At 39.1% G+C, this 24,594-nt stretch overlaps 1 protein-coding gene across 2 annotated transcripts in view; it reads left to right on the plus strand.

The window, feature by feature from the left end:
* nnt (nicotinamide nucleotide transhydrogenase) overlaps window positions 1-24,276 on the plus strand; it is a 38,304-nt gene extending 14,028 nt beyond the window's left edge. For both annotated transcript variants that reach the window (XM_058758001.1, XM_058758003.1), the window contains exons 12-22: window positions 2,479-2,589; window positions 3,973-4,118; window positions 4,593-4,788; window positions 5,220-5,453; window positions 7,350-7,510; window positions 11,886-12,065; window positions 12,823-12,982; window positions 15,550-15,631; window positions 20,389-20,507; window positions 20,591-20,706; window positions 22,712-24,276. In XM_058758001.1, the coding sequence (XP_058613984.1) occupies window positions 2,479-2,589; window positions 3,973-4,118; window positions 4,593-4,788; window positions 5,220-5,453; window positions 7,350-7,510; window positions 11,886-12,065; window positions 12,823-12,982; window positions 15,550-15,631; window positions 20,389-20,507; window positions 20,591-20,706; window positions 22,712-22,852 (1,646 nt within the window). In that variant the 3' untranslated portion in view covers window positions 22,853-24,276. The remainder of the gene's footprint in view (window positions 1-2,478; window positions 2,590-3,972; window positions 4,119-4,592; window positions 4,789-5,219; window positions 5,454-7,349; window positions 7,511-11,885; window positions 12,066-12,822; window positions 12,983-15,549; window positions 15,632-20,388; window positions 20,508-20,590; window positions 20,707-22,711) is intronic.
* The last annotated feature ends 318 nt before the right edge of the window (window positions 24,277-24,594 follow it).

Raw genomic sequence — 24,594 nt, forward strand, 5'->3', positions numbered from 1 at the left:
ATGTAGCCCACCCCTTAAGTGGTGAATTCAGGTCTTCATTAGTCTAGACTTAAGGTCCCAGGGTTCAACAGTCTTTAGAAGGCCATGCCATCATCAGCCAGGCAGATCAAGGATGCTTCTGTGCTTCGTTAAGCTTTTATTCATTTTTCTCAGCAGGCTGAGAAATCAGGAAAGGTTTCATTGTTTTTAACACCACCAAGTCCTTGGTGGTCTGCATTAAAGAGTCCTTTATGTCAAGAGAGCTATAAACTTCACATCAAGAGTGTGGGGAATCAACTGAAGCAATTAGTTTGCCTCGACCTACTGCACACTTCCTGTGTATTACTTTATTAGTCTTGTAGAGACATTCTCTTGCTTTTCTTTGTCGTATTTGCGTACGAGGTGTTACATATTTGACACTTATTGAACTGTGTCTTTCACAGGCCTGGAAATGTGAGCGAGTTTGAATTTGCTTCTTTCGGTGCCAGAAGTAATGAAGCTCTCACAAAAGTGACCGAGACGTTAAGCCACTAATGTGGAATTTCTCATTCTCATTGAAAGTGTGGGAGAACTTTTTTCCAGAAGCATAAAGTTACTCTTTTGCTCCTGGTGGAGTAGAGTTCCTCTCTTGCTCTTTAATCTACCTGAAACTGGTGAATCAGAATGACTCCACATCGCTTGCTATGAGCGTTTGACATCACCTGATCCAAGGAATCTTTACTGATAAACTTAGGCTATTAGATATTGGTTTTAGGTCCATTTGAGCGACGTGACGGTGATCTAATGGATGTGTCATTGCTTAAAACAGCCCTGCTTTCCAACCATCTCATCGCTTTATTCTCCATGATCACAGAAAGTCTGAAATATTATCCAGTCATTAGAACAACAGCAATCCGTTTGTGGATTTCGAGCAGACTCCGGCATCTTTCATTTTCATCCAAGGGTTTTATTTTACAGAGATCCAGACCTTTGCATGTCTGGGTGCGTGTGTGGCGGTTCGTGCCTGTGTAGGTTTACAAATCGTCTGTTGTGTTTCCTGCAGTGTTGTGGTAGCGTGCTTTTGGCCTGCGAGCTGGTCTGTGATCAATTGTTACTTCAGAATTACAAAGTGAGAGGAAATGCTTACCAACAGTTACACACTCCATTGACTTAAGATACCGCTAACTATCAGGGCCACCTCAGGTTTGGTCAGTCAAGTGGATGCCGCGGAAGCATTTGAAAACGATTAAAGAGGTGATGGTTATCAGATTTCCCTTGGGGATGCCAGTGTTGTCCTCGTTAATTCCCGATCAAAATGAGTTAGAAATGACTTGTTTTGAGTGCTGAGTGCGCTGTGCCAGCGTTAAGCATATTACGTAAGATTTCAAGTGGAATTGTGCTTTATTAGAGGGGGAAATGACTGGAACAGTTGTCATAAGCCTAGTTTATTTTTTTAAATTTTTTAATTTTTTTAATTGTCAAAAATATTTATCCATATGTTTTATTAGTCAGCATGGATGTAATGATTACATCTGGCTCAAATTGTAGCTGTTATAGGGTTGGGTGATGTCTACAGTGAAACATTGTGATGGACAATGACATCGGGGGGCGAGGTTAGGGGTGTGCCCGAAGCGTGAATCCGTATGCAGAAAGGCCCGGAAAACAAATAGCGCGTTCTACGGAGCCACTAAAGGGACATTAGCCGCTAGCTAGCGGTTGCCCATTACAGCACATGAAAGTTACTTGCCACATATACACGGAGTAAGGAGAGGTGACTGATAGCACAATGGCGAATGATTTGCAGATACTGAGCACCACTGACAAATATCTAATCTTGTAAAATGTGTGGTAAGTAAGTACTGCCGCTCCGTAGTATAGAGTCTGTGTGATCTCGAAAGTGAAATGAGAGCGCGTATTTGAAAGCGGTTTCAATGCCCTGCATATTAGTAGCGGCTCCCTGATGCCTGCAATTTATATACAGAATAATTACCCAACGATTTAGTTGCGAGAGAAGGTATTGAAATTTTATTTTTTTATACTCCCATTTCATAGGCTAAACTACTGTTAAACTACTTTTATTTATTTATTTATTCATGCCATTCAAAATTGGTGTATTCTGATAAAATGTGAATTTTTGCAATCAAACTTTTATAAAAAAATTCTTTCAGTCATTCAAAATTAGTGACTTATCTCATGGAATGCTATTTATTGCAGTCAACTCATATTGCAAATCTCATTATAGTTTAGTAGCTGTTATCAGCACCCAATTTTATTTTCTCAATTTTATTTTAAGAAATAACTTTATAAAATCAAAATTTAAGGCAAAACTGTTTTTTAAAATTAAAATGATTGAAATGAATTACTATTTAAATCCATTTTATGTATTTATTTTAAATTGATTTTTATTTCAAGAACTGCATTATTTGAATTGAAAGTAATTTTTTATTAAAATATTACGAAATGTATTACAATTTTTTTTTTTTTTGTTGAGAAAATAACATGGATGCCGTGTGTTTTCAGGTTTGACTGCTGTTGGTGGGCTCTCCCTCATGGGTGGTGGATTACTCCCTAGCTGCACAGCCGAGACCCTGGCCGTACTGGCTGCTTTCATCTCCTCTATCAACATCGCCGGTGAGTGCACAGAGAAACACCATTCTGTACCTGCCAGCAGCGAAAGGCAAGATAAAACATTGCTAAAATATCAGAGGCTGAATTTGAGTAAGATTACAGATGCGAGCAGGTGAGGGCTGTGCACTCGGGCCACTCGCTGCCCTCTGGCTGCCCTGCATCTTGTGTTCGTGAGAAGAGCGGCGTATTCCGTTCCTTCCAGGTGGAATAGTTTAGTCCGTCAAACCTCACACCTGAAGCAGGAAATGTCAACGCGGCAGTTTTGCTTCAAAGAGCCTCGGTCATGTCATAAATCAGGCTCTGCTCAAAACCAACCAACAGGGCCATTAAGGAGGAAAAGGGGGAAAATGGCTTGAAGTGGGCAGTTTGCCAAAATGCCATCCTGAATCCAATGACCCCTTCATTCTGTCTTGGTACGGTTGGCCAAGACGCCAGTCCAGGTCAGAGGCTGTGTTGGTGATTTAATGGCATGCTACTAGGCTTTTACAGCCATTTTTCATCATGCTACAATAACAGCTTTTTGATATGTGTTCCAGCTCACATAAAGTGTCTGAATTTATATATTTATCTTCTCAGAAGGCAGGTGTTTAATTTCAGTTGAAAGATGGTTTTTGTTATTTCCATTCCTCATACACGGCGTTTCGTCCCGCAGTCCCATTACCCATAAACCTTAGAGTTAGAAATATGGACATTCTGGTCGCTTTTTCCTATCCTCTTTTCGACCGTTTTTATTGTTACAAGTGCATGCAGGGAAAAAATAACAATTGCCCTTTCCAATTTAATTTCAATAAAAGACGAGGAATTTATGGTGAACCTGCTCCATTAATGACAGGAATGAAAACATATTTTATTCTCTGGCCCTGACTGTAATGTCTGGATATCCTTCACATTTAATTGTGGGAAAATGGAACGTTCTTTCTAATGCTGTATACATTGTGTTAAACCGTCTAAGTGCATTCACTTCTGAGTATATTTCGCTGGGATCCTCAGAGGAAGGGGTCACTAAGGTTTGAGTGAAACTGGATATCCGTCTGAGTTTCGAATGAAAAGCTTTGGTTTGGTAATCGTCCTAGTACGTTGCTTAGCTAGGACGGCGTAAGCCAGGAAAATGAATGTAAATGCAATCACATGGCGGTTTAAAAATACTTCGCTAATGAGCAGCAGATGAGTGACTCCCGTCATTCTTCATGGCATCCTTCTGCAACTCAATTAGGACATTTTACACATTTGAGTGACTTGTTTAAAAAAAATATAGTTTATATCAAGTTAATAATTCTATTTATTGATATTAATTTAAAATGAATGCTGAAAATAATTAAGCTTGGTACACACAAATGTAATGTTGACGATACTGTGTTTTTACTAATTTATTTATTTTTTGATCAGGTGGTTTCTTGGTTACTCGGAGGATGTTGGACATGTTCAAACGGCCCACTGATCCTCCAGAATACAACTACTTGTATCTTCTTCCTGCTGGTTTGTTTGTTGGGGGTTATGGGGTCGCTCTTCAAAGCGGCTACAACATTGAACAGGTAAGACTGCATTACTTTTTATTAGTTTATTGCAATTCTTCTGTACCATTTGTACTATGGGACATGGATTTTGCCTCAAATTATGCAACTTGTTCAAGTGCTTTGGTTCGAACTTGCAGTTTTTTTTTTTTAAATATAAGATGGAAAAACAAGCTTATTTCATTTAGTTGTCAACATTTTAAAATTTATTTACATTTGAAGTAATAAAATAAAATGAATACAATTCAAATGAAATTAATTTAAATTTGTAAATACAATTTATTAAAATTAATAACTTAAGGCTATTATTAATAATAATAATGACAGAAGCTCAAAAATGTAACAAAGATATCAAAGATGCGGAGCAACATGATAAATTCAGCTCAGAACACCATAGTAACGGTGAAAATCTAGTTATATGCTGTAGTTCTAAAGAGAAATGAATTCTGAAGGATTTTTTTCCTCACTTCCTGTAAACCTTCTCTTTGTGTGCAGATGATGTACTTGGGCTCTGGGTTATGCTGCGTGGGAGCTCTTGCAGGTCTGTCCACCCAGTCCACGGCCCGTCTCGGTAACACCCTGGGCATGATCGGAGTGGTCGGTGGCATTGCCGCCACTTTCGGAGCGCTGAAACCTTCTCCTGAGCTCATGGCACAGATGAGTGCGGCCATGGCGGTGGGTGGCACTGCTGGTGAGTACACTTGTGTGCTTGAGTCTGCATGCATTTCTTCTTTAGTCAGCGGCCTTTGAACCTCCAAGTGTGTAAATGTAAATGGTAAATAACCTTGTGATTTCCCCGCAAAACCAGGTAATGGTCATCAGGTCATGTGAGTCACACAGCACGGTATCACGCTTTGTAGCCAGTCATTTCTAATCTAAATTGCTAATTATTCCTGGAAACCTGCTGGAACGTAGTTTAAACCATCCCGACCAGCCCCAGCTCAAACCAGAAGGCTGCTTGATTCCAGATGCTTCCACCCTGAGGTCTCAGCCCGCCCCAAACATGCCCCCTACACACCCTTCCCCCAACCTGTGCTCCAGATTCACATCAACACACACAGACCGCTTCATAGGATGTGACCCGTTTACCAGCAGGCCTGAGTTCCCCTTTGTTGTTCGCAGGTTTGACCATTGCCAAGAAGATCCAGATCTCGGACCTGCCGCAGCTCGTTGCCGCTTTCCACAGTCTGGTGGGTTTGGCGGCCGTGCTCACCTGCGTGGCAGAGTACATGGTGGAGTATCCACACTTCGCAACTGATCCTGCAGCCAACCTCACTAAAATCGTTGCCTACCTGGGGACCTACATTGGTGGAGTCACCTTCAGCGGATCTCTGGTGGCTTATGGCAAACTTCAAGGTTCTGCTTGTTTGGTTATATAATAACAGTTAATGGGATAGTTCAGTAACACTTTAATATAGGGACCAATTCTCACTATTAACTAGTTGCTTATTAGTATGCCTATTATTAACAAATTGGCTGTTTATTAGCATTTATAAAGCACATGTTCTGCATGTGCGTATTCTACATGCCTAATCATATCCAATACCTAAACTTAACAACTACCTTACTAACTATTAATTAAATTAGGAGTTTGAGGCAAAAATCATAGTTAATGGTTTATTAATAGCGAGAATTGGACCTTAAAATAAAGTGTGACACGATAGTTCACCCGAAAGTGAATTTTGACAGAATTATCAGTCACCTTGATGTTTCAAACCAGTATGACTGACCTTTTTTGTGGAATACAATAAGATATTTTGAAGAACAGATTTTGTCCATACAATGAAAGTCAATAAGGCCCAGAGACATTTTTCATCTTTTGTGTTCACAAGCCATTCAGGTTTGGAACAAAATGAGTGAGTAAATGATGACCGATTTTTCATTTTTGGGCAAACCGAATTGTCTGTTTTAAACAGTTTCTCTCTCTCTCGCTCTCTCTCAATAAATAAATAAATATAATTTTTTTTTTTTAGGGAAAAAAAAATTGTTGTTTTTCTGATAAAGTTCCAGTTTTGTTTACAAGGATGCACAATTTGACAAAAAAAAAACTAATTTATTATCACTATTAATTTATTATATCACTTATTTCTTAATAATAATAGTAACAATGATAATACTTATTATTAAATACAAATATTACATGAAATCTTCCTATTACTGTTATACTAACTTTCCAAGTGAAGTGTTTTTAATAGTAATAATAATAGTTTAAATTTCTTTGTACAATTGTTTGTTCATTTTCAGAGGTTAAACCATTGAACTTTTATTTTGGAGGAAAATCGTAGTGAGCCCTTAACTTCTCTTTTGGCAACAGCTTGTTTATAAGCACTTTTCATTATAATGCAAGTTGGTGTGGAGTGCATTTACTGCAAACCGAACTGCTCTGAGATACTAAACACAGGATCATGAGCTGAACACGTAAAAGAACACAGTGCCACGCTTTGCTCTCAAATGCACAACGCATATATTTAATTATTTAAATCAAGGCTTTTGTGTTTGATATTTGCACTAGGGTTATTGTGGTTTAGTTTCATTTCTATTAATCGTGCAGCCCTGTTAGGAATCTCAATGTCGTGGGTCTAGGTCCTCATTGTCTGGTGCGGCTTTGTTTGTCAACTCACTGGCCCACCGGTGCCACACATGCCTCATGTTTAAAGCTTGGCCAGGCGGAACCTCTCAGAATTTGGCACTAATTAGTCCGTCCACCCCCCAGTCATTTTCCACTTGTCCCTCAAAGCTGGAACGCATTATCTTCAGGAGCTTTCCCATTCCTCCACCACTACCACCGCTCTGAAGCCTGCAGGCCTACACTGATAAAGCAGATTAGAAGTCTCATTTTTATTCTTGTGAGTTTTTCTTTCAGCCTAAAAGGGGGGCCAGTGTAGAGTACTGTGCATAATCACCCAATCCAACTGTATCGCTAACTTGTTACGCAGCAGATGCTGTAGAATTATTGATTCAGCTCCTACTGAGTTTTTCCTGTGCACACATACTTGTCTCGCGCTGATGATATGTCTTGTACATATTATTATAGTTTACAGAGCGCTAGCAGCTGCTTAAAGTGCACTTTAACAACATGACATGCAGTTGTGTACTTGTTTAAAGCACAACTCAAACAAGCTTCTCGTTTCCAAGAAGTTCTCACCCTAATTTTATTTCACTCATCGTGTTCCCAAAGAGCACATGGTGTCCTGCGTACGTGCTAACCCACTTTTTGTGTTGCTCTTCTCACTTGACTTCCTACTCTTGCAGGTCTGCTGAACTCGGCTCCCCTTATGCTTCCTGGTCGTCATGCGCTGAACGCCACCCTCATGGCAGCCAGTGTGGGCGGCATGATCCCCTACATGCTGGATCCCAGCTATACCACTGGCCTGACCTGCCTGGGCTCCGTGTCTGCACTCTCTGCCGTCATGGTAAGGGGTTCACACAATCTTCTAAAATTGTGTTAATTGTGTTGCTGGGTGGTTCAGATGTTGTTTTTTTTTTTTTTTTTTTTTTTTTGCATTTGTGTTTTGTATTATTTTTAGTTTTTTTGTTTCTTTTGTTTTTTCTTATTAATTAATTAATCAATTAATTGATTGATTGATTGATTGATAGATTGATTGATTTATTTATTTATTCATATAAAATAATCATTTGAAAATAGCATTGTTTCAGCCATTGGCCAAAATGTTTAATTTAAGAATTTTTTTTTATTATCAGTACTATTAATAGCAGTTTTTAAATATGTATGGACTGAAGTCCTTTTTATTTTGCAGTTTCTGTGGAATTATGCAGATAAATTGTAATGAGGAAGAAAACATGCTTTTTGCATTTTTCCAATCTCTATTGTATGTGTGTATATATTTGTGTTAATATACAGTTTACCCATAAAAATGTGCACAATTTAAAACACTGACTTGCAGGGTATTCACTCTAAATTCTTTACTTTAATAATTAGTCATTTAAATTCTTTAAATTACTCTAAAGATTTGCACTATCCATTGACAAGATAGATTTGGAATAGTTGCTAGGAGGAATCAGCATGTGAAAATGTCCAAATATGACATGATCCATCAGCCAATATATTGGCCTACCTCCATCTTAAATAGCGACAGTTGTTTATAAAATTACACATTTGGTTAGTATTCCACTTACTGGTGGTATGAGGATGTGGAGATTAAGATCTTGACTGAAGTCAGAGGTTGAAAAGGTTGTGTGCAACTATACAGTGAGTGGGAAATTATTTGATCCACTGCTGATTTTGTACGTTTGCCCACTGGCATTATCAGTCTATAATTTTAATGGTAGGTTTATTTTAACATTGAGAGACAGAATAACAACAACAAAAAAAATCCAGAAAAACGCATTTAAAAAAAAGTTATAAATTGATTTGCATTTTAATGAGTGAAATAAGTATTTGAACTGGACTGGGGCTCCATGCAAGATCTCACCTCGTGGAGTTTCAATGATCGAGAGAACGGTGAGAAATCAGCCCAGAACTACACAGGAGGATCTTGTCAATGATGTCAAGGCAGCTGGGACCATAGTCACCAAGAAAACAATTGGTAACACACTACGCCGTGAAGGACTGAAATCCTGCAGCGCCCGCAAGATCCCCAGAGGAGAACTGGGTGAAAGTCTTGTGGTCAGATGAGACCAAAATCGAGCTCTTTGGCATCAACTCATCTCGCCGTGTTTGGAGGAGGAGGAATGCTGCCTATGACCCCAAGAACACCATCCCCACCGTCAAACATGGAGGTGGAAACTAGGGATGCATCGATCCGATACTCTGTATCGGTATCGGCTCTGATACGGTCATTTTCTGCCGGATTGGGTATCAGTCAGACGAGACTGATCCAAATCGATATTGTGCGTACACTATTGTTATTGTTAAGCCCCACGAAAGGAACAAAAACATTATAAAGCACCATAAAGTTTCATCGGTAGTCGTGGCCTAATGGTTAGGGAGTCGGGCTTTGAAGGTTACTGGTTCGATTCTCTCGCCGGTGGGGATTGTGAATGAACAGCACTCTCTCCACCTTCGATACCATGACTAAGGTGCCCTTGAGCAAGGCACCAAACCCCTAATTGCTCCCCGGGCGCTGGAGCAAGGCTGCCCACTGCTCCGGGTGTGTGTTCACTGTGTGTGTGTGTGTGCACTTGTTCACTACTCACTGCTGTGTGTGTGCACTTGGATGGGTTAAATGCAGAGCACCATTTCGAGTATGGGTCACCATACTTGACAATACGTCACGACTTAACTTGACTTAACTTATTCGGTGGCGGAAACGTGCTTCCATACTAATCTGCTACAGATGAATATTTAAGTCGTTAAATTCAAGTTCAGGTAAACTCTTCTCTCCGCTGCAGCTGTCTGTCATCCTCTGTTCAGCATTCAAACTGCGTGTTGCGTTCGGTTACTACAGTCAAACTCTCTTCAAGAGCACACAGTAACTGAGGTTTAAAACTGTTAAAAGAAAAGACTCAAACTAACTCATAGATTTAATACACTACGCATCAATATCTCTTCCCTTTGTACTTTGAACTTTTGTGCGTACTTGGAGGGCTGCGCATAAGCGCTTTGTGCCGCTCTGTATTGGAGTATTTCGTATTATAATACGTTTGTGTAATGAAAGATTAGTCTTTCTTGTTCTGTCCTATCTATCATATGTTGCTGCCTTCATTATTGTGCTATAGATTTAAAAGAAATGTCTTTTAATTGTATAGTATATATTATATATAAATGTATTAGCTTGTTTTTTTCATGTTTGTATTTTACAACAATACAAAGAGCAATGTGTACCATTTTACCAGATTTAGTCCTATACTTATTCACTTTTATTTGTAAATGTTTCACTAACTTTTATAAAATTGTGCACCCATAATTTTTCTAGAATATCTTTTGCTGCTGAATTATCCACTAAGCTAGTTTATAATAGTTTTTTTGTCAGATTATGATTAAATATTTTTTTTCATGTTATTTTTCATTAAAATGAAGTTATCTATATGTAGTAGATTGTGTTTAACACACAAAAGAGTGACACAAGTATAGAAATTCTACATTGATTTAAAAAAAAAAAAAACTGCGCTGGTATCGGATTGGATATCGGCAGATACTCAGAATTTTCGGGATTGGATCGGTTCTGAAAAAATGGTATCGTTGCATCCCTAGTGGAAACATTATGCTTTGGGGGTGTTTTTCTGCTAAGGGGACTGCACCGCATCAAAGGGTCGATGCACGGGGCCATGTACCGTCAGGACCAGGACACTGAAGCCAACCAGAGGGGTTGTGGATGGGTATTCCAGCATGACAATAGGCTTGTTTGAGATGCGCCTCGCCTCGCCTGAAATGTAGGCGAGAGTAGGCGGCTGCAGCGAGGGGAGGAGTGAAATAAGCGCCGTCAAGAAGGACAGTTCTGACGTCTCGAAGTGGAACAGATCCTACAAAGCCACCTCGCAGTCGCGATAGTTTCTTGGCACACGTCAACATGACATCAGAGCAAGTCGGACGTAACTCGGACACTTTTCTCACCGGCATGCATCTCGTGGTGTTCACCGATGATCGGATATGTGCAGGTTTTGCTCATCTCACACAAGCCTAATGACCCAAAACACACAGCCAAGGTAAAAAAGGAGTGGCTCAAGAAGAAGCACATTAAGGTCCTGGAGTGGCCTAGCCAGTCTCCAGACCTTAATCCCATAGAAAATCGGTGGAGGGAGCTGAAGGTTCGAGTTGCCAAACGTCAGCCTCGAAACCCTAATGACTTGGAGAGGATCTGCAAAGAGTAGTGGGACAAAATCCCTCCTGAGATGTGTGCAACCCTGGTGGCCAACTACAAGAAACATCTGACTTCTGTGATTGCCAACATGTTTTGCGAAGGGGTCAAATACGACTCAATTTATAACTTTTTTGAAGTGCGTTTTTCTGGAATTTTTGTTGTTGTTCTGTATCTCACTGTTCAAATAAACCTACCATTAAAATTATAGACTGATAAATTTTTTTCCCTCACTGTAGCCTATACAACTTTGTTCAGCTTTTCAGAACAGCATGACATAGGTAAACCCTGTAGCTCATGAAACCCAAATCCCTTTGGCTTTAGTTTGTTTTATTTATTTTATATAATCCATAAGAGCACACCACCATATGATGACGGATAGAAGTAAACCACAATCATGAAATTTCAAGGGAAGGCTTTTGGAGTCCTGGTAAACATTGGCGTCATGGGGCTTTCATCATTTGTCAATAATCAGGAAGCTGACATTTTTATACAGCTCCTTTTACCTCCATAAAGATAAACAATCACCTGCAGTATGGTGTCTGGCTCTTTTTACAGTGATTATTCTTCAAGTCTCCGTCCTTCTGCTTGTTTGTAGGTATTTATTTTACATGATGCATGGTAGCTGGCTTTGTTTAGGCCTGTTCCCTGAGGAAAATACATTGTTTAATAATACAGGGATGATATCACGGACGAGTGAAACGAATACTGTGTTTTGACAAACACCTCATGCCTTAATTGAAGCCCATTGCAACCAAATCTGTGTGAAATATGTTGCTCTGGTGTGCACTATATCACGTTTCCTATTTGCATCATCACCCAGTGTGTAAAAGAACAGACTCGTTTTATAAAAACGAACCGTGTGTACAATGCTCATACCTCCAGGCTTGTGATTTTCCTTTGGTGGACTTTCTTTTTGTTTAAATGATGGAATCGAGTTACTGTTGCGCTTTGCTCACTTGTCATCACCGTAACCTTTGATCTCCACCCTTTTTTCTCTCTCTGACCCTGCTTTTCGTTTTCTTTGTAGGGCCTGACCCTGACAGCCGCCATCGGAGGGGCCGACATGCCCGTGGTGATCACAGTGCTAAACAGCTATTCCGGCTGGGCCCTGTGCGCTGAGGGCTTCCTGCTCAATAACAACTTGCTGACTATTGTGGGTGCCCTCATTGGCTCTTCTGGAGCCATCCTCTCCTACATCATGTGTGTGGTAAGTTCAGTCTCAGAGTACCAACTCTTTATGAATACAGCAAATATTGTGACATTGGTAGTACACTTTTAAAATAACATTGCAATTTTAATTAATTTCTGTGAATACATTTCTGTGAGGCTGAATTTTCAGCAGCCATTATTCTAGACTTCTCATGATCCTTCAGAAATCATTCCAATATACAGATTTGGTGCTCAAGAAACATTTCTTATTAAACAATTGTGCTGCTTAATATTTTGTGGAAACCATGATATATTTTTCTCAGGATTATTTGAATGTAAAGTAAAAAATAAAATAAAATGGCTTCTTCAAAATCTTTTGTAAATGAAATGTCCTTTTAGTGTCACTTTTGATCAATTTAATGCAGTTTTTATTCCTTAAAAGAAGTTTTGAACTGTAGTGTATAATATATATATATATATCACAAACTTTTCATTATTTTAGGTCAGATTAGAAACCAAATGTTCTCAAAGTGGAAAACCCAGTGACAACTTCTACTTCACATTTATGCAAAATAACTCTGCCTTATTGAAATATGTTATTTACTAGATTTGCAGTCATTATTTTGTTATTAGTTATTTACTAATCACTTTAGTTATTTTGGCTATATGGCTTGCTGCTTAATATCCTGTAAATAATGTCTAAATGTCGTATGGACATATTTTCTTGACACAATTTTTTTTTATATTCTGCTGAGTGGTGGTCTTCATAATGTGCAATCCTGATTTCTAAACTCTGGGTGTTTTTTCCTTGCTAGGCCATGAACCGCTCACTGACAAATGTCATTCTGGGTGGCTACGGCACCTCAACCACCGGCACAGGCAAGCCCATGGAGATCACAGGTACCCACACTGAGGTCAACGTGGATCAGTCGGTGGAGATGATCAAGGAGGCTCAGAATATCATCATCGTTCCAGGTAATGGAGGCCCTTTGTAGCCTTGCACATCTGAAACTCTTCGTTTCAACTAGATCTGGAGTGAACTGTCAGTGACTTCAAACGATCCTTTATGTTATGTCTGTTAAAGCAACCTTGCTTCTCCCCCATTACATCACTGGTAATTTTCTGACCCCTCCTGTGCGGGATAAACCCCCCAGAATGCACCCTGAGGCCTGCTGGGGCTTGTTCTAAGGTGGTCTTGAATTCTCACAATTTTTTTTTTGAAGCCGTAGACACATTCGTGTGCTTTTTATCTGGGCTTGACTCCTCTTCGGCGTGTGTTTTTGCGGTTGGCCTCACGTGGCATTGTTCGTGTGAGCTGAGCTATGGAGGGTGATGTCAGGTTTTCTCTTCTGGCAGGGTCATGCCACGTTTCGTTTGCCCAGATACAGCTGACTGATTGAGCAGGATGTGTCAGATGAACTATAACGGTGTTTACCTTCAATACAAGTTTCAGTTGGCAAATAAATATTTAGTCGGACTTGAATATTTTTCTGTGGCTGATTTTTAGCAGGGGCCTCTGTAAAGGCCTTCAGCAATGGCAGTGACTCTCATGCTGCTTTGTTCTCTGTAACGGACTGTTTTATGGTCCGACAGCAGGTCGAGAAGATCAAGACCTTGGAGGCGACAGGACAGTGGAAAAGATGAGTGATAAGATGTGGCAATATGAACAGAAAGAAAAGGAGAAACAATAATAAACAGCGCGGTCCAGAGTAAACAAGATTGCAGGGCCAAGCACAACAGAGACAGCCCCTTTTATTTAAAACAAATGGCCGTCCAACAGGCTCTGAGGCATCCAGATTTTTCCCTCTTGACCGTTGCCTGTTTAGCCACTGCCAAGATGTCTGAGAAAGCGCTATGTTCATTGACAACAAAGGCCTGACCATCGTGAGCACCGTGGTCTGTTGGTATGAGCCACAAAGGGATGTGAGAAATTTTTGCACCAAATGGTAACATAATAGTTTTACTTTTCCCCCCTTTTTTTATTTTAGTTGTTTTCTGTTTAGTTTTCTTTGTTCTGTTTACTTTTCTTTTTTTTTTTTCTGTTTAGTTTTCTCTTTGTTTTTAGTTATTTTTGTTTTCTGTTTTGTTTAAATTTGAGTTTTTGTTTTTGTTTGCTTTTTGTTTTTCGCTTTTCCCTTTCATTTGTTTTTGTTTTTGTTTTGTTTTTTATTTTTATTTATTTATTTTCATTTTGGCCAATAGTTTAGATTTTTAACAAATGTATTTATTCAAATATGTAAGAAATAAATTAATTTTTATTATTATTTTTATTGGAACATTGTGGCACATAGTGCAAAACTTATAAAGTCTTGTTGATAATTTTCGCACTTCTAAGTGATGTTTCAAAAGAATAGCTATATAATGTTAACTTGATGTTAACTGTAGAATTCGCAACAGTGTTCAGAACATAAAAGATGCCAAATATTTAGATATGGTAGCTACACCCTCACACTGGCCCTGGACGATCAGTCCAGCCTTTTTGAGTCCTGGACTGCTAAATAACACATAATTGAACCCACTTAAATTTTCTCCCCTCATTCGCCGCTTAATCTGTCTATCAAACTCCATTGTGTTGTCTGTCCTTTTTGAATGGGGTTCCCTTGACTGCTCAGTCTTTACACTGAGTAAGCAATGGCCTTGTTTCCATTTCTGTATAATTTAAGTAGTCATAGTTAGTTTAGTTGATTGACATCTGTGAAAACATTTAAGACTTTTCTGTTTAAGCTTGGAGTTTGCCAACCATGGCTGTTTTCCCAAGGAGAAATGTCTTTTTTGTTTAAAAAAAAAAAAAAAAAGAGCTGTAAAGAAATCATTAGGAGTAAGGAGGGTTAGCCGGCACGCACCATGACATGCTTGTTTAAGCAGGAGGATTTGAAGGCTGTTGTGACAAGCCTATCAAAAGGTGTCAGTAGTAACGAAGGCTTTAAAATGACTGACGTGAGGAATTTATATTCGTTGTTCATTGCTGTAAGTGCTAAATTGGTTATTGGTGACCCATCAGTAAGTCTTTGTCTTTGTTGCACAGTGCTTTTTTCTGATCCCAGTTCAGCTAATTCTGTGCTGCTATCAAACTAAACCAAGGGTGTAAAAATAAACACTTTTGTGAAATATTATTACAAATTCTAGCGCTGCCTTTAGATTAACTAAAGATGTATTTCAACATGAAGCAATTTCCTCCTCTTTTCTGTTTGTTTATAATCCTGCAGGTCATTCAAGTTTTAATTATTTCATCTGTGAATTACAAATGAGTGGGAGCATGTCTCTTGTTTGCTTTACTTTCAAAACAAATTTTTCCTATTGTTTAGAAGTCGGGATTATTTATTGTGGTAAAATCAATTCACATGACACATTTAAAAAAAAAAAAAAGGTGAGGATTACTAAAAATATAAAAATGTGTCTGGTTCATGCAGAGTTCATTACAGTTTTCCAAAATTGAGTTTCCTAGGCTTCATATATTAATATATATTATATATTAAGCGACTGGTTTTTGCATGTCTGTTTAGGTGTGTTCCTCCTTTTAATTGCTGTGTCTTTTACTTCAGGTTATGGTCTGTGTGCAGCGAAAGCTCAGTATCCTATTGCTGATCTTGTCAAGTCACTGGTTGAGCAGGGCAAGAAAGTCAGGTAAGAAACATTCAAACATCTACAGTTATTTTCAAATCTTAACTGTTGAACTGTTATTCGACACCTTTATTAAGCCACGTGTGCACCACAGGATCCAGGATACCAGGAGAAAGCTATCCGTTCACATTTCCCATTCATCTCCGTGGCGGATGCAGGGCACCCCTTATTAGTAAACAGTGTCCTATGAATTATTGAACTGGATGACACTTGGAATTTCCCCTTTCTTTTTCTCTCCGTTGTTTCACTTCTAATTCCAAATGTTTTTTTTCTTCTTCCCCACTGCATGAAATGTTTCTTAAGTAGAAAACCAATTAAAAAATAATTCTGTCAAAATGCAATTCATCTATTAAATTATAATTTGTTTTAAAATAATTTTAAAACTAGTTTATCTTTTTAAATCAAAATGTTTTCTGTGAAATGTTCTTTTTTTAATTAACAAATAAATAAATTGATATATAAATAACCCTTAAAAAAAAAAATTCCCTTATAGTTTAGTCTGTGTAAGTTTTAGTCTCTCTGAGGGGTCTGAGTCTTGTCAGTACTGCTTGGGTGAGTGTTTGAACTCACTAGTTGCAGGTCAGTCTGGGGAACCTCTGAATGGCAGGCTTCTCTCTCGGTTTCTCTCTGCATGTCGGACTCCTCCATTTCAAAGAGTGCCTTTGAATATCGTCATTCAGTTGCTCTATTGTCTGGGGCTTTTGTTGCCTCTCCAGTGTACGTGTAATGCCCTGTGATCTGAGAGCGCAGTGTACCCCAGGCCTCCCAGTGCTGTGAAAGAGCCGGTGAAGAGCAGAGCGACAGGTGCAGGCTACGCAATACTTTCCACAGTCCCGGCGACACCTCTCAGGTTGCAGGGCGTGGAAAGACTGTGTGCCTGACCCTAGAGATGCTTCAGCAACCATGCGCTTTCAGTATTTGTCAAATTGATGAGAACATGCAACACAATGTAAAAGTTTCTCATGTTGAGACTGTCGAGACAGATTTGAACTTGAGTTGACCACACATAAGTAGTAGCAAAGCAATCTATAATGCTTTGTGTGAGCAAGCCATTCGTTTTAGCTTTCCTTTTGTTTTCAATGGTAGTTTAAGTTACAAATTTAAGAGTTTGGTTAAAAATCTACTATAATTAGAGGTTGACAGATTGATTAGTTTTGCCGCGGAACTAGTGCTATGCTTTTGCCTAGTGTGTGACTGCCATATGCTATTTTATTTTATTTCTACATTTTGCAATTACTAATACATTTTTAAATAGTAAGGTTTCTTCTGTTAACATTAGTTTTTGAACCCTGAATTAACTTTAATGATCAATATAAATTTTTGTAAGTTTTGTAATTTGTAACTTTTGTTTCTAAAATGTAATTAAATTTTCCTTTTTAATATTGTATCTATATACGTAATTATACATTTGTAAGATGTATAGTGTGTATATATAACTGAAATATATCCCCGGTTTCACATACAAGGTTTAAGACTTAAAGCTAGTCCCAGTCAAAAAAGCATGTTTGAGCTGTCTCAACTGAAAATATCTTGCTCTGACATATTTTATGTGTCAGTGTCATTGATCTGTGTCAAGATGAACACCTGTAACATTTTTTTCTAAGGCATTTTTATTAAAGCTGCTTAAATATCTTAATTTAAGGCCTAGTCCTGGCTTAAGCTAAGCCCTGTCTGTAAAACCAGGCCTATATATATATATATTAGTTTAATGCTCACACTGAACACACTGTGACCCATTAAATGTATAAATAAAACAATTAATATTAGTATTGCTCTTTATTTTGGTTAGTTTATTTTTTAAATAAAACAATAAACATACTATTGTATTTAAAAAATAATAATAATAATAAAGTTTTAAATTAAAATACAATTATTTAATACATTTTTATCTTGGACACACACGCACATGCTTTGACATTGAAGTGTAGCCCTCGTATGCACAACACAAGTTCAAGTTCTGGCGTCACATGTCTCCTAATACTGTTATTTTTCTCGCTCCCATCTTTTCCTGTCCTCTCATCTTTCTATTAAAGCAGCAAAAAGGCCAAACGAGAGACATTGGCAATCCTTTGTAAACAGGCATCTGATTTGAATGTACTCTTCACAAGGCTACAGCTGACCACTTTGGCTCCATTTTTGCTTTTCCTTTGCCCCTCTTTCCCTTTTTTATCTTCACACTGGATGGTGTCAATTCTTTTGTTGTCTTGTTCCCACTAGATAGTGGTTGTCAGCACTAGCCTGGTTTCACCACACTCTTGGCAGTCAGAAGAGCCAATTACGGCATAATCTGTGACTTAAAGATTCCCTCAGCATTTTTCATGAAGGCACTCACTCACACAAATGCTTTTTAATCAGTCCCAGAATTCCATGGTGTGCTGCCAACCCGTCCTAATACACTTAAGAGATGAAGTACTGGTCAGCAACTTGGTCACAAAGTGGTCAACCATGCATGCTTTGCTCAAAAGCACATTGCTGATGATTGAGATTGTTGCGTGTTGCATCAAATTATCATTCCCTGCCACTTTCTTGTCTGCTTCAGTACTGTTTCCCATAATGCAATTTGTGGGGTACTTAAATAGTCACTTGTCAACTTATTTCATTCAGTTGCCTCCTTGTCAGATCTGTCACATGTAAGCTAGATTCCTGTTTTCTCTCTCTCTCTCTCTCTCCCTCTCTCTCTAGAGCTGCGGGCACTGTGTGATTGTGGAGGAGAGATGCAGACCGGAAGCTTGTGTAATTTTCGTTCATTCGTTTGATCTGAGAGCCCAACAGCTGCTGCCAATTAGAGCATTTGCAGTTGATTAGAAGGGCAGATGGGTGGCCAAAGAGTGGACAGATTAGGTAGCGCACCCGCCGCTCTCCCCCTCGCTCTCTCCCTCGCGCTCTTTGGGATAATTGGCTCGGGGTGTCGCCTTGTTGAGAGGACTGTGGGTAGAATTGACACTGTAAACTCTCCTTATCATTCCTATTAAGTTTCTGTCTTCTCTGGCTTTCCATAAAGATCATTTTGTTAGTTTTTGGAAAGATTCGGTTCATTGAAAGGAGTTGCAAGTTTGGGCAGGAAAGCAGTCTGAATCTCCTCTGAGCTGGAAGGTCGTGCTTTTTTTTTTTTTTTTTTTTTTTCTCAAGAGCGTGTGTTGGTTCAGTGCGGTGAAACGAGGTACGATGGTAATGGGAATAGCAGAACGGTCGAGCTGGTTTGGATGGTTGAACCGAGCTTGGATTGGTTGTCCACTCAGACTGTTTTTCACACACAGCTGCAGCTTATGTAAGCCAGCGTCAGAGTTGATTGACAAACCCCATGTCTTGAAAGTTTCGAGGCCTGTCCGCTAAAGTATATTTTTTTCTTAGTTTATTATTGAACATGTTTTTTCCTCATTTCCTATTTTACAAATGAGTTTACGTTAAGGAAGCTGATGAACAGATGTCGGATTTGATGGAAAGCAACTGCAAGCGTGATCCTTTTTTCCCCCCAGAGTAGACACTTGTTAGACAAATAGCAACCATCATTCGAAAGTCTACTTCTCAAGATTTTCTTAAAAAAACATGGATGCGAAAATAATTGACAATAGAAGTGTAAAATAAAACAAATGGGAGATCAAGTAGTGTATAAATATGTTGCACAAATTGGCCTGAATGCTCTGGAAATTGGCTAATTATGAAGTAAACAACTCTGACATGTTAATTCGAACAAGATCAGAAGTGGGCTGGTTGTAGTGACTGCTTAGGTCAGGTAAATTGGTTAAAGGTGCACAACCATGCTTGCGATCCTTATACTTGTGAGAGTTTTCTGAGAATTTGCCAGTTCTTTTATGGAAGCTGTGTTGCTGTTTTTAATTATAATTAAATGAATTATTATAAAAAATATTTTCTAATCCCCCTTTTGGGGTTTTAAATGGTCAGTTACTTTTTTTTAAGACTCATTAAAGTCACTTTTTTTATTTTATAAGTAATATGTACTTGTACTTTTAAATTATTTTTGCATATTAATTATTGTACAAATGTTTCCAAGCCTTCTCTTGGGGTTTTAAAAGGTTTAATTTTACTTATATACTTATTTGATTGAATGCTTTTTATTTTAACTTGTCAACTGGCTTTGGCGGTTGATTTAGTTTATTGCTTATTGTTACCATACATGTCTTGTGCAAAGCTGTTTGGATAAACTTCCTTCTATTTGATTTAGAAGCCATGAAAGGGTTATTTAAAATCACAAATTATGAAATTGTTGGCTTTAATAAATGTTCTATTTAGGTAAACGTACAAAAATTAATATTGGTTACTTTTTGGTAGTGTGAGTTAGATTAGAGTCCCCTATGCCTTTTGAACCTGAAAACAGTTTAAACCTAAAATAAAAACGCAACACAAGTTTACATTGGTTAAAAAAGCAGGCATATCACTTCCTGTGTCTCTTCTAAGCCTGTTGGCTGTGATCTTCTGTTTTTACAGTGAAGTCGTAAAGCTGCCCACGTGCCCTGGGGGTCCACTCGTCTTCAAGCCATTTCCCCTGAGCTCATGCACTTTACTACCTCTAGCATTAAAAAGATACCTTCAGCCGCTGCTTATTTCCTTCTCTCTTAACCTCTTGCAAACACCCTGACCCCTACCCCAAAGCACTCCTGCTTAACCGTGTTCAAAGACTCTGCTTGTCCTGTATGGCGAGTCATCCTGCCCAACCGGAAAGTGCTTTATTTGGATGCCATATGTGTATCAGCCGATCTAAGAGGTCACGTGACCTGTATTGTCTGCATGTGTGTGTTCAGATTTGGAATCCACCCTGTGGCCGGTCGTATGCCAGGCCAACTGAACGTTCTGCTGGCTGAAGCTGGTGTGCCATATGATGTTGTGCTGGAGATGGAGGAGATCAATGAGGACTTCCCTGGTATGATATGCATTTTTGGTGTTTTTTGGTGTCATTTGTGGGATATAAAATCTATAATCGTGCTTTCCATTATTGTTTTTCAGAAACTGACCTGGTTTTGGTAATTGGAGCTAATGACACAGTCAACTCAGCAGCCCAGGAGGACCCCAACTCCATCATTGCTGGCATGCCTGTTTTGGAGGTCTGGAAGTCCAAGCAGGTGAGCATCTTATTATTTGTTAATGCCTGGCAACTTTTAAATATCAATTATAGTCTTATAAAATCACCTTTTCTTTTTTTGTAGTTGATTTCTCACAATGTACACTACCGTTAAAAAGTTTGGGGTTTAAAGAAATTTATTTGGCAAAGGCACATTAAATTGTTCAAAGAAATGTATAATTTGACAAAAGATTTATATTTCCAGTAACTGTCTTTTCATCAAAGAATCCTGACAAAAATGTATATCTCAGATTCCACAAAAAATATTGAGTAGCCCAACTGTTTTCTGCATAAATAATTATAAATGTTACTTCAGCACCAAATCAACATATTAAAATAATTTCTAAAAGATCACGCGACACTGAAGACTGGAGTAATGGTTGCTAAAAATTCATCTTAGCCATCACAAAAATAAGTTACATTTTAAAATATCAAATTAGAACACAGTTCCTTTAAAATGGTGATCATCATTCATAATACTACTGTTTTTACTCTATTTTGTGTCAAATAAATGCTGCTTTGGTGAGCTGAATGACCACAAAAATTTTACGGAGCTGTAGTGTACATGATATATATACTTCATACTCCATATGTATCAGGCTTTACTTTTATGGCCTAGCTGGAATAAAAGCCAAGATAGCAAGAATTGCCCTCAAGCATTGTAATACAGACCATCCCTCATTCTCCCACCCAGAGCGATATGAAAATCTCCGTCCCATCCCCACAGCTGGTTCCCACTGTAACCACGCTTCGGTCCAGGTGTATCTCCAGCAAGACAAGCCTCACGCTGCTTTCATTAGCGCTGACTCGTTCTTTCTGGAATGATGACATTTCAGAGCATCCGACCGATACTTTCCCTAAAATGTGGGGCTGGTGTGCCTCACCACATGACAGGCCCATTGCGGCCAGACCTTCTCTAGGGAAATCATTCGGAGTACTGGGGCTTGACATTTGCGAATGTGTAAATACATCGACCTTCTCCCACGAGTAATTGCGTGTAGCTTTGTTAACCTGTTCCATAATTCCATATGGACTTATGCAAACACTAGAGCTTTGAACCAAAACCTTCCTTATTTGTAGCAACTTGTAAGTGTAGCCAAGTCTCAACGAGGGAGCTTGACCAACTTAGAACATAGTGACACTCTTGATGACATGATAGTGCGGTCCAATCCGAAGTTCCCTGTCAATTGTCTCCATTGGTTTTGATATCCTCAATCTCGTGCAACATCCACCCTACTGATTACTCCCAGCCTTGTTAAAGACCTTCATGTGTAACCTCATTCCCAAATGAAACCAGCTGCCCTATGAATAATTTAACAAAAGGATGTTGTCCTGTCCTGGGGGATGCTGAGCCTGGGTAAAGTGGTCACGTGACTCTTTGAGGAGAGGGGATGGGTGTGTTTGAACGCCGTCCCAATCACCTGGCTGGCATTGAACATCTGCAGGGCTTTTGAGGGACAGATGATGATATTAAAAGGATCCGCCTGCTGATTTTGAAGTCGCAAGATGAGGGTCATTTCGTTCCAAATATCTTTCAGTGTATTGAATAACACTAAAGCTAGACCAGCGGCAAGGGCTCTCCTCTCTGGTTTTACTTATTCAATTACCAAGTGTTCCTCCTTCCCAAACAGATGCTCCCAATCAAAGCGCTGCTCTCGACGATTTTCCCAGAAACTGCTCAGCCTAAAAACTGGTGTTCAAGACACTAATGACTCTTAATTTTGTAAATGGCAGATACTTAAATAACCATTACATGTTGGAAGCACGGGCTCTTTTTGCACCCTCTTGTACAAATCCTAAAACCGTCTCCGCCACTTCACATGCAGGTGCATGCAATGTTTTTACAGGAGTAATCTTGAAGAGTTTATATTAGCTGGCTCGACTCAATGGAAAAAGCCATTGGTAATTTAAGGGCAACGTACAGGATTTTATTTAATGTGCATTTTCCAGCTACCTTTGTTCCTGGATAGGACAAAATGCTTCAACCTCTGCTTTCATCCCTCCAGGTCATCGTGATGAAAAGATCTCTGGGAGTTGGCTACGCCGCTGTAGACAACCCTATCTTCTACAAACCAAACACATCCATGCTTTTGGGAGATGCCAAGAAGACTTGTGATGCTCTGTCTGCCAAGGTCCGCGAGGGCTAGAGAGGAAAGAGAAGATCTGACCTTGCTTTGCACCAGATGAGTCACAGAGACGAGGAGATCGAACAAACCCAATAAACCTTTAGATCTAAATTAGCACTAATAGGATCAAGCTCTTAATGACACCCTCTATGCCCATTTTGATTTTGCTGTAGATATAAGTAGTTTATTCAGTATTTCTAGAACTTTCGTTTTTCTGTTCATTTAAATGTTCTTTTTTTCGGTCCCCCATTTGAATGAAGTTAAAAGGAAAAAAGCATTACAGCATCACATTAATTTGCATTAATAAATCAAGCTAACCAGTTATCATCTGGTTTTGTATGTATTATAGATCAGGTTTTATATAGCACAGCAATCTGTTTTTAAATCTGTTTTTTGGTAGTGTTATCATACATATGACTAATTTGTTTCAAAGCCATAAACTGTATGCTTTTTCCCTTTTTCTTGCTTAATTGTTTATTTCTTGTGAACTTACCATGTGCATTAAGTGACCAGCTGGTGGTATATGGTGGTGTTCCAAGGTGAGGAATCAACTTTCAGATGCAGCTTCAGAGGACCATTTCCAAACAATGCAAATTTTCTCTTAAGAGCATGAAGCTTTGAAGGATCACTATTGAGATGAAGTCCTAGCGAATATCACTAAAGATTTACGGACACAGAATGCCAAACACCTGTGGCTCCTCCATAAAATGATTTGTATTCCCCGACCACTCGTAATTCAAGTGAATGTCACCGTAGCGGTGAGGTTAGTATGAGTAGTTACCGTATATCTGCCCTGTTGTCCTCCCAAATTTGTTCCCAGCAGTAATCCTCCGCAGTATTTGACAGGGATTTGAACAGATGTACTGTACTTTACCCACTGGGACCTAATGGAGTAGATCCTACACGATACAGGAATCAAGACAGACCATTACAACAACCCTACCTCTCCACAGTTTCAACTCGACCAAAACAATCCTTCACTTCCCCAGTCACACACTCCTCTGCTAATGTTTGACTCGAGCTGGGGTGCGTGTAGTTTGTTCCTCGATGTAGATTTTGCGGATGCAGGAAGGTGGTACACCATTCTTCGCAGTTAAGCTTCAATTTAGATGCTGAATTTCATCTGATTCAGGAATGTTTTAATATGTGAAAACAAAGTAAATTGTAAGGGAATCAATTGCTGCAAGGGAAAGGAAGTATTTATCGAACACCGGTTCGGGTTAATACAGAGTTTTGTGTTCCCTCCCGCTCCTTCAGGATGTTTTTGTATAGACAGGTTCTTGCATAGAAATAATTCTGCTTTGCCGCAATACATGGGAGGGAAGAGGGCGAGTCTTCAAATCTTTCATTGTGCCATGGTGAGGAATTAATGTCATACTGTGAAATACTTTTTCTCTCCACTGTATCACAGAGCATCCCTCTTAATAAACATCCTGATAAGAGAACCGATGGCACGAACTGTCATTCATTTCTCAATATCGCATGCCTTCAGTGTTGCGGGCACCACAATGCCTAGATTGGGCTGTTGTAGAAGCCACTTGCATCTTCTGATGAGGGAATATCTGCGCACAAGTGACAGTGATTAACCATTGTCAGTTTTTCCTCTCATTTATGTCTGGAGTTGAGGGTGGAGATGTTTGCTCTGATCTCAAGTCCATGTGGGTTCTTTCACCTTTGCAACAAGTGGCACTCAGACATGATGGTATCTTAACGCACCTTCTCCCGATCTCTCTTAAGAGGTGAGGGATTGTTGGGAAAGTGCT

The sequence above is a fragment of the Onychostoma macrolepis genome, chromosome 21 (genome assembly GCF_012432095.1).
Source record: "Onychostoma macrolepis isolate SWU-2019 chromosome 21, ASM1243209v1, whole genome shotgun sequence".
In the NCBI taxonomy this organism is placed as follows: domain Eukaryota; kingdom Metazoa; phylum Chordata; class Actinopteri; order Cypriniformes; family Cyprinidae; genus Onychostoma; species Onychostoma macrolepis.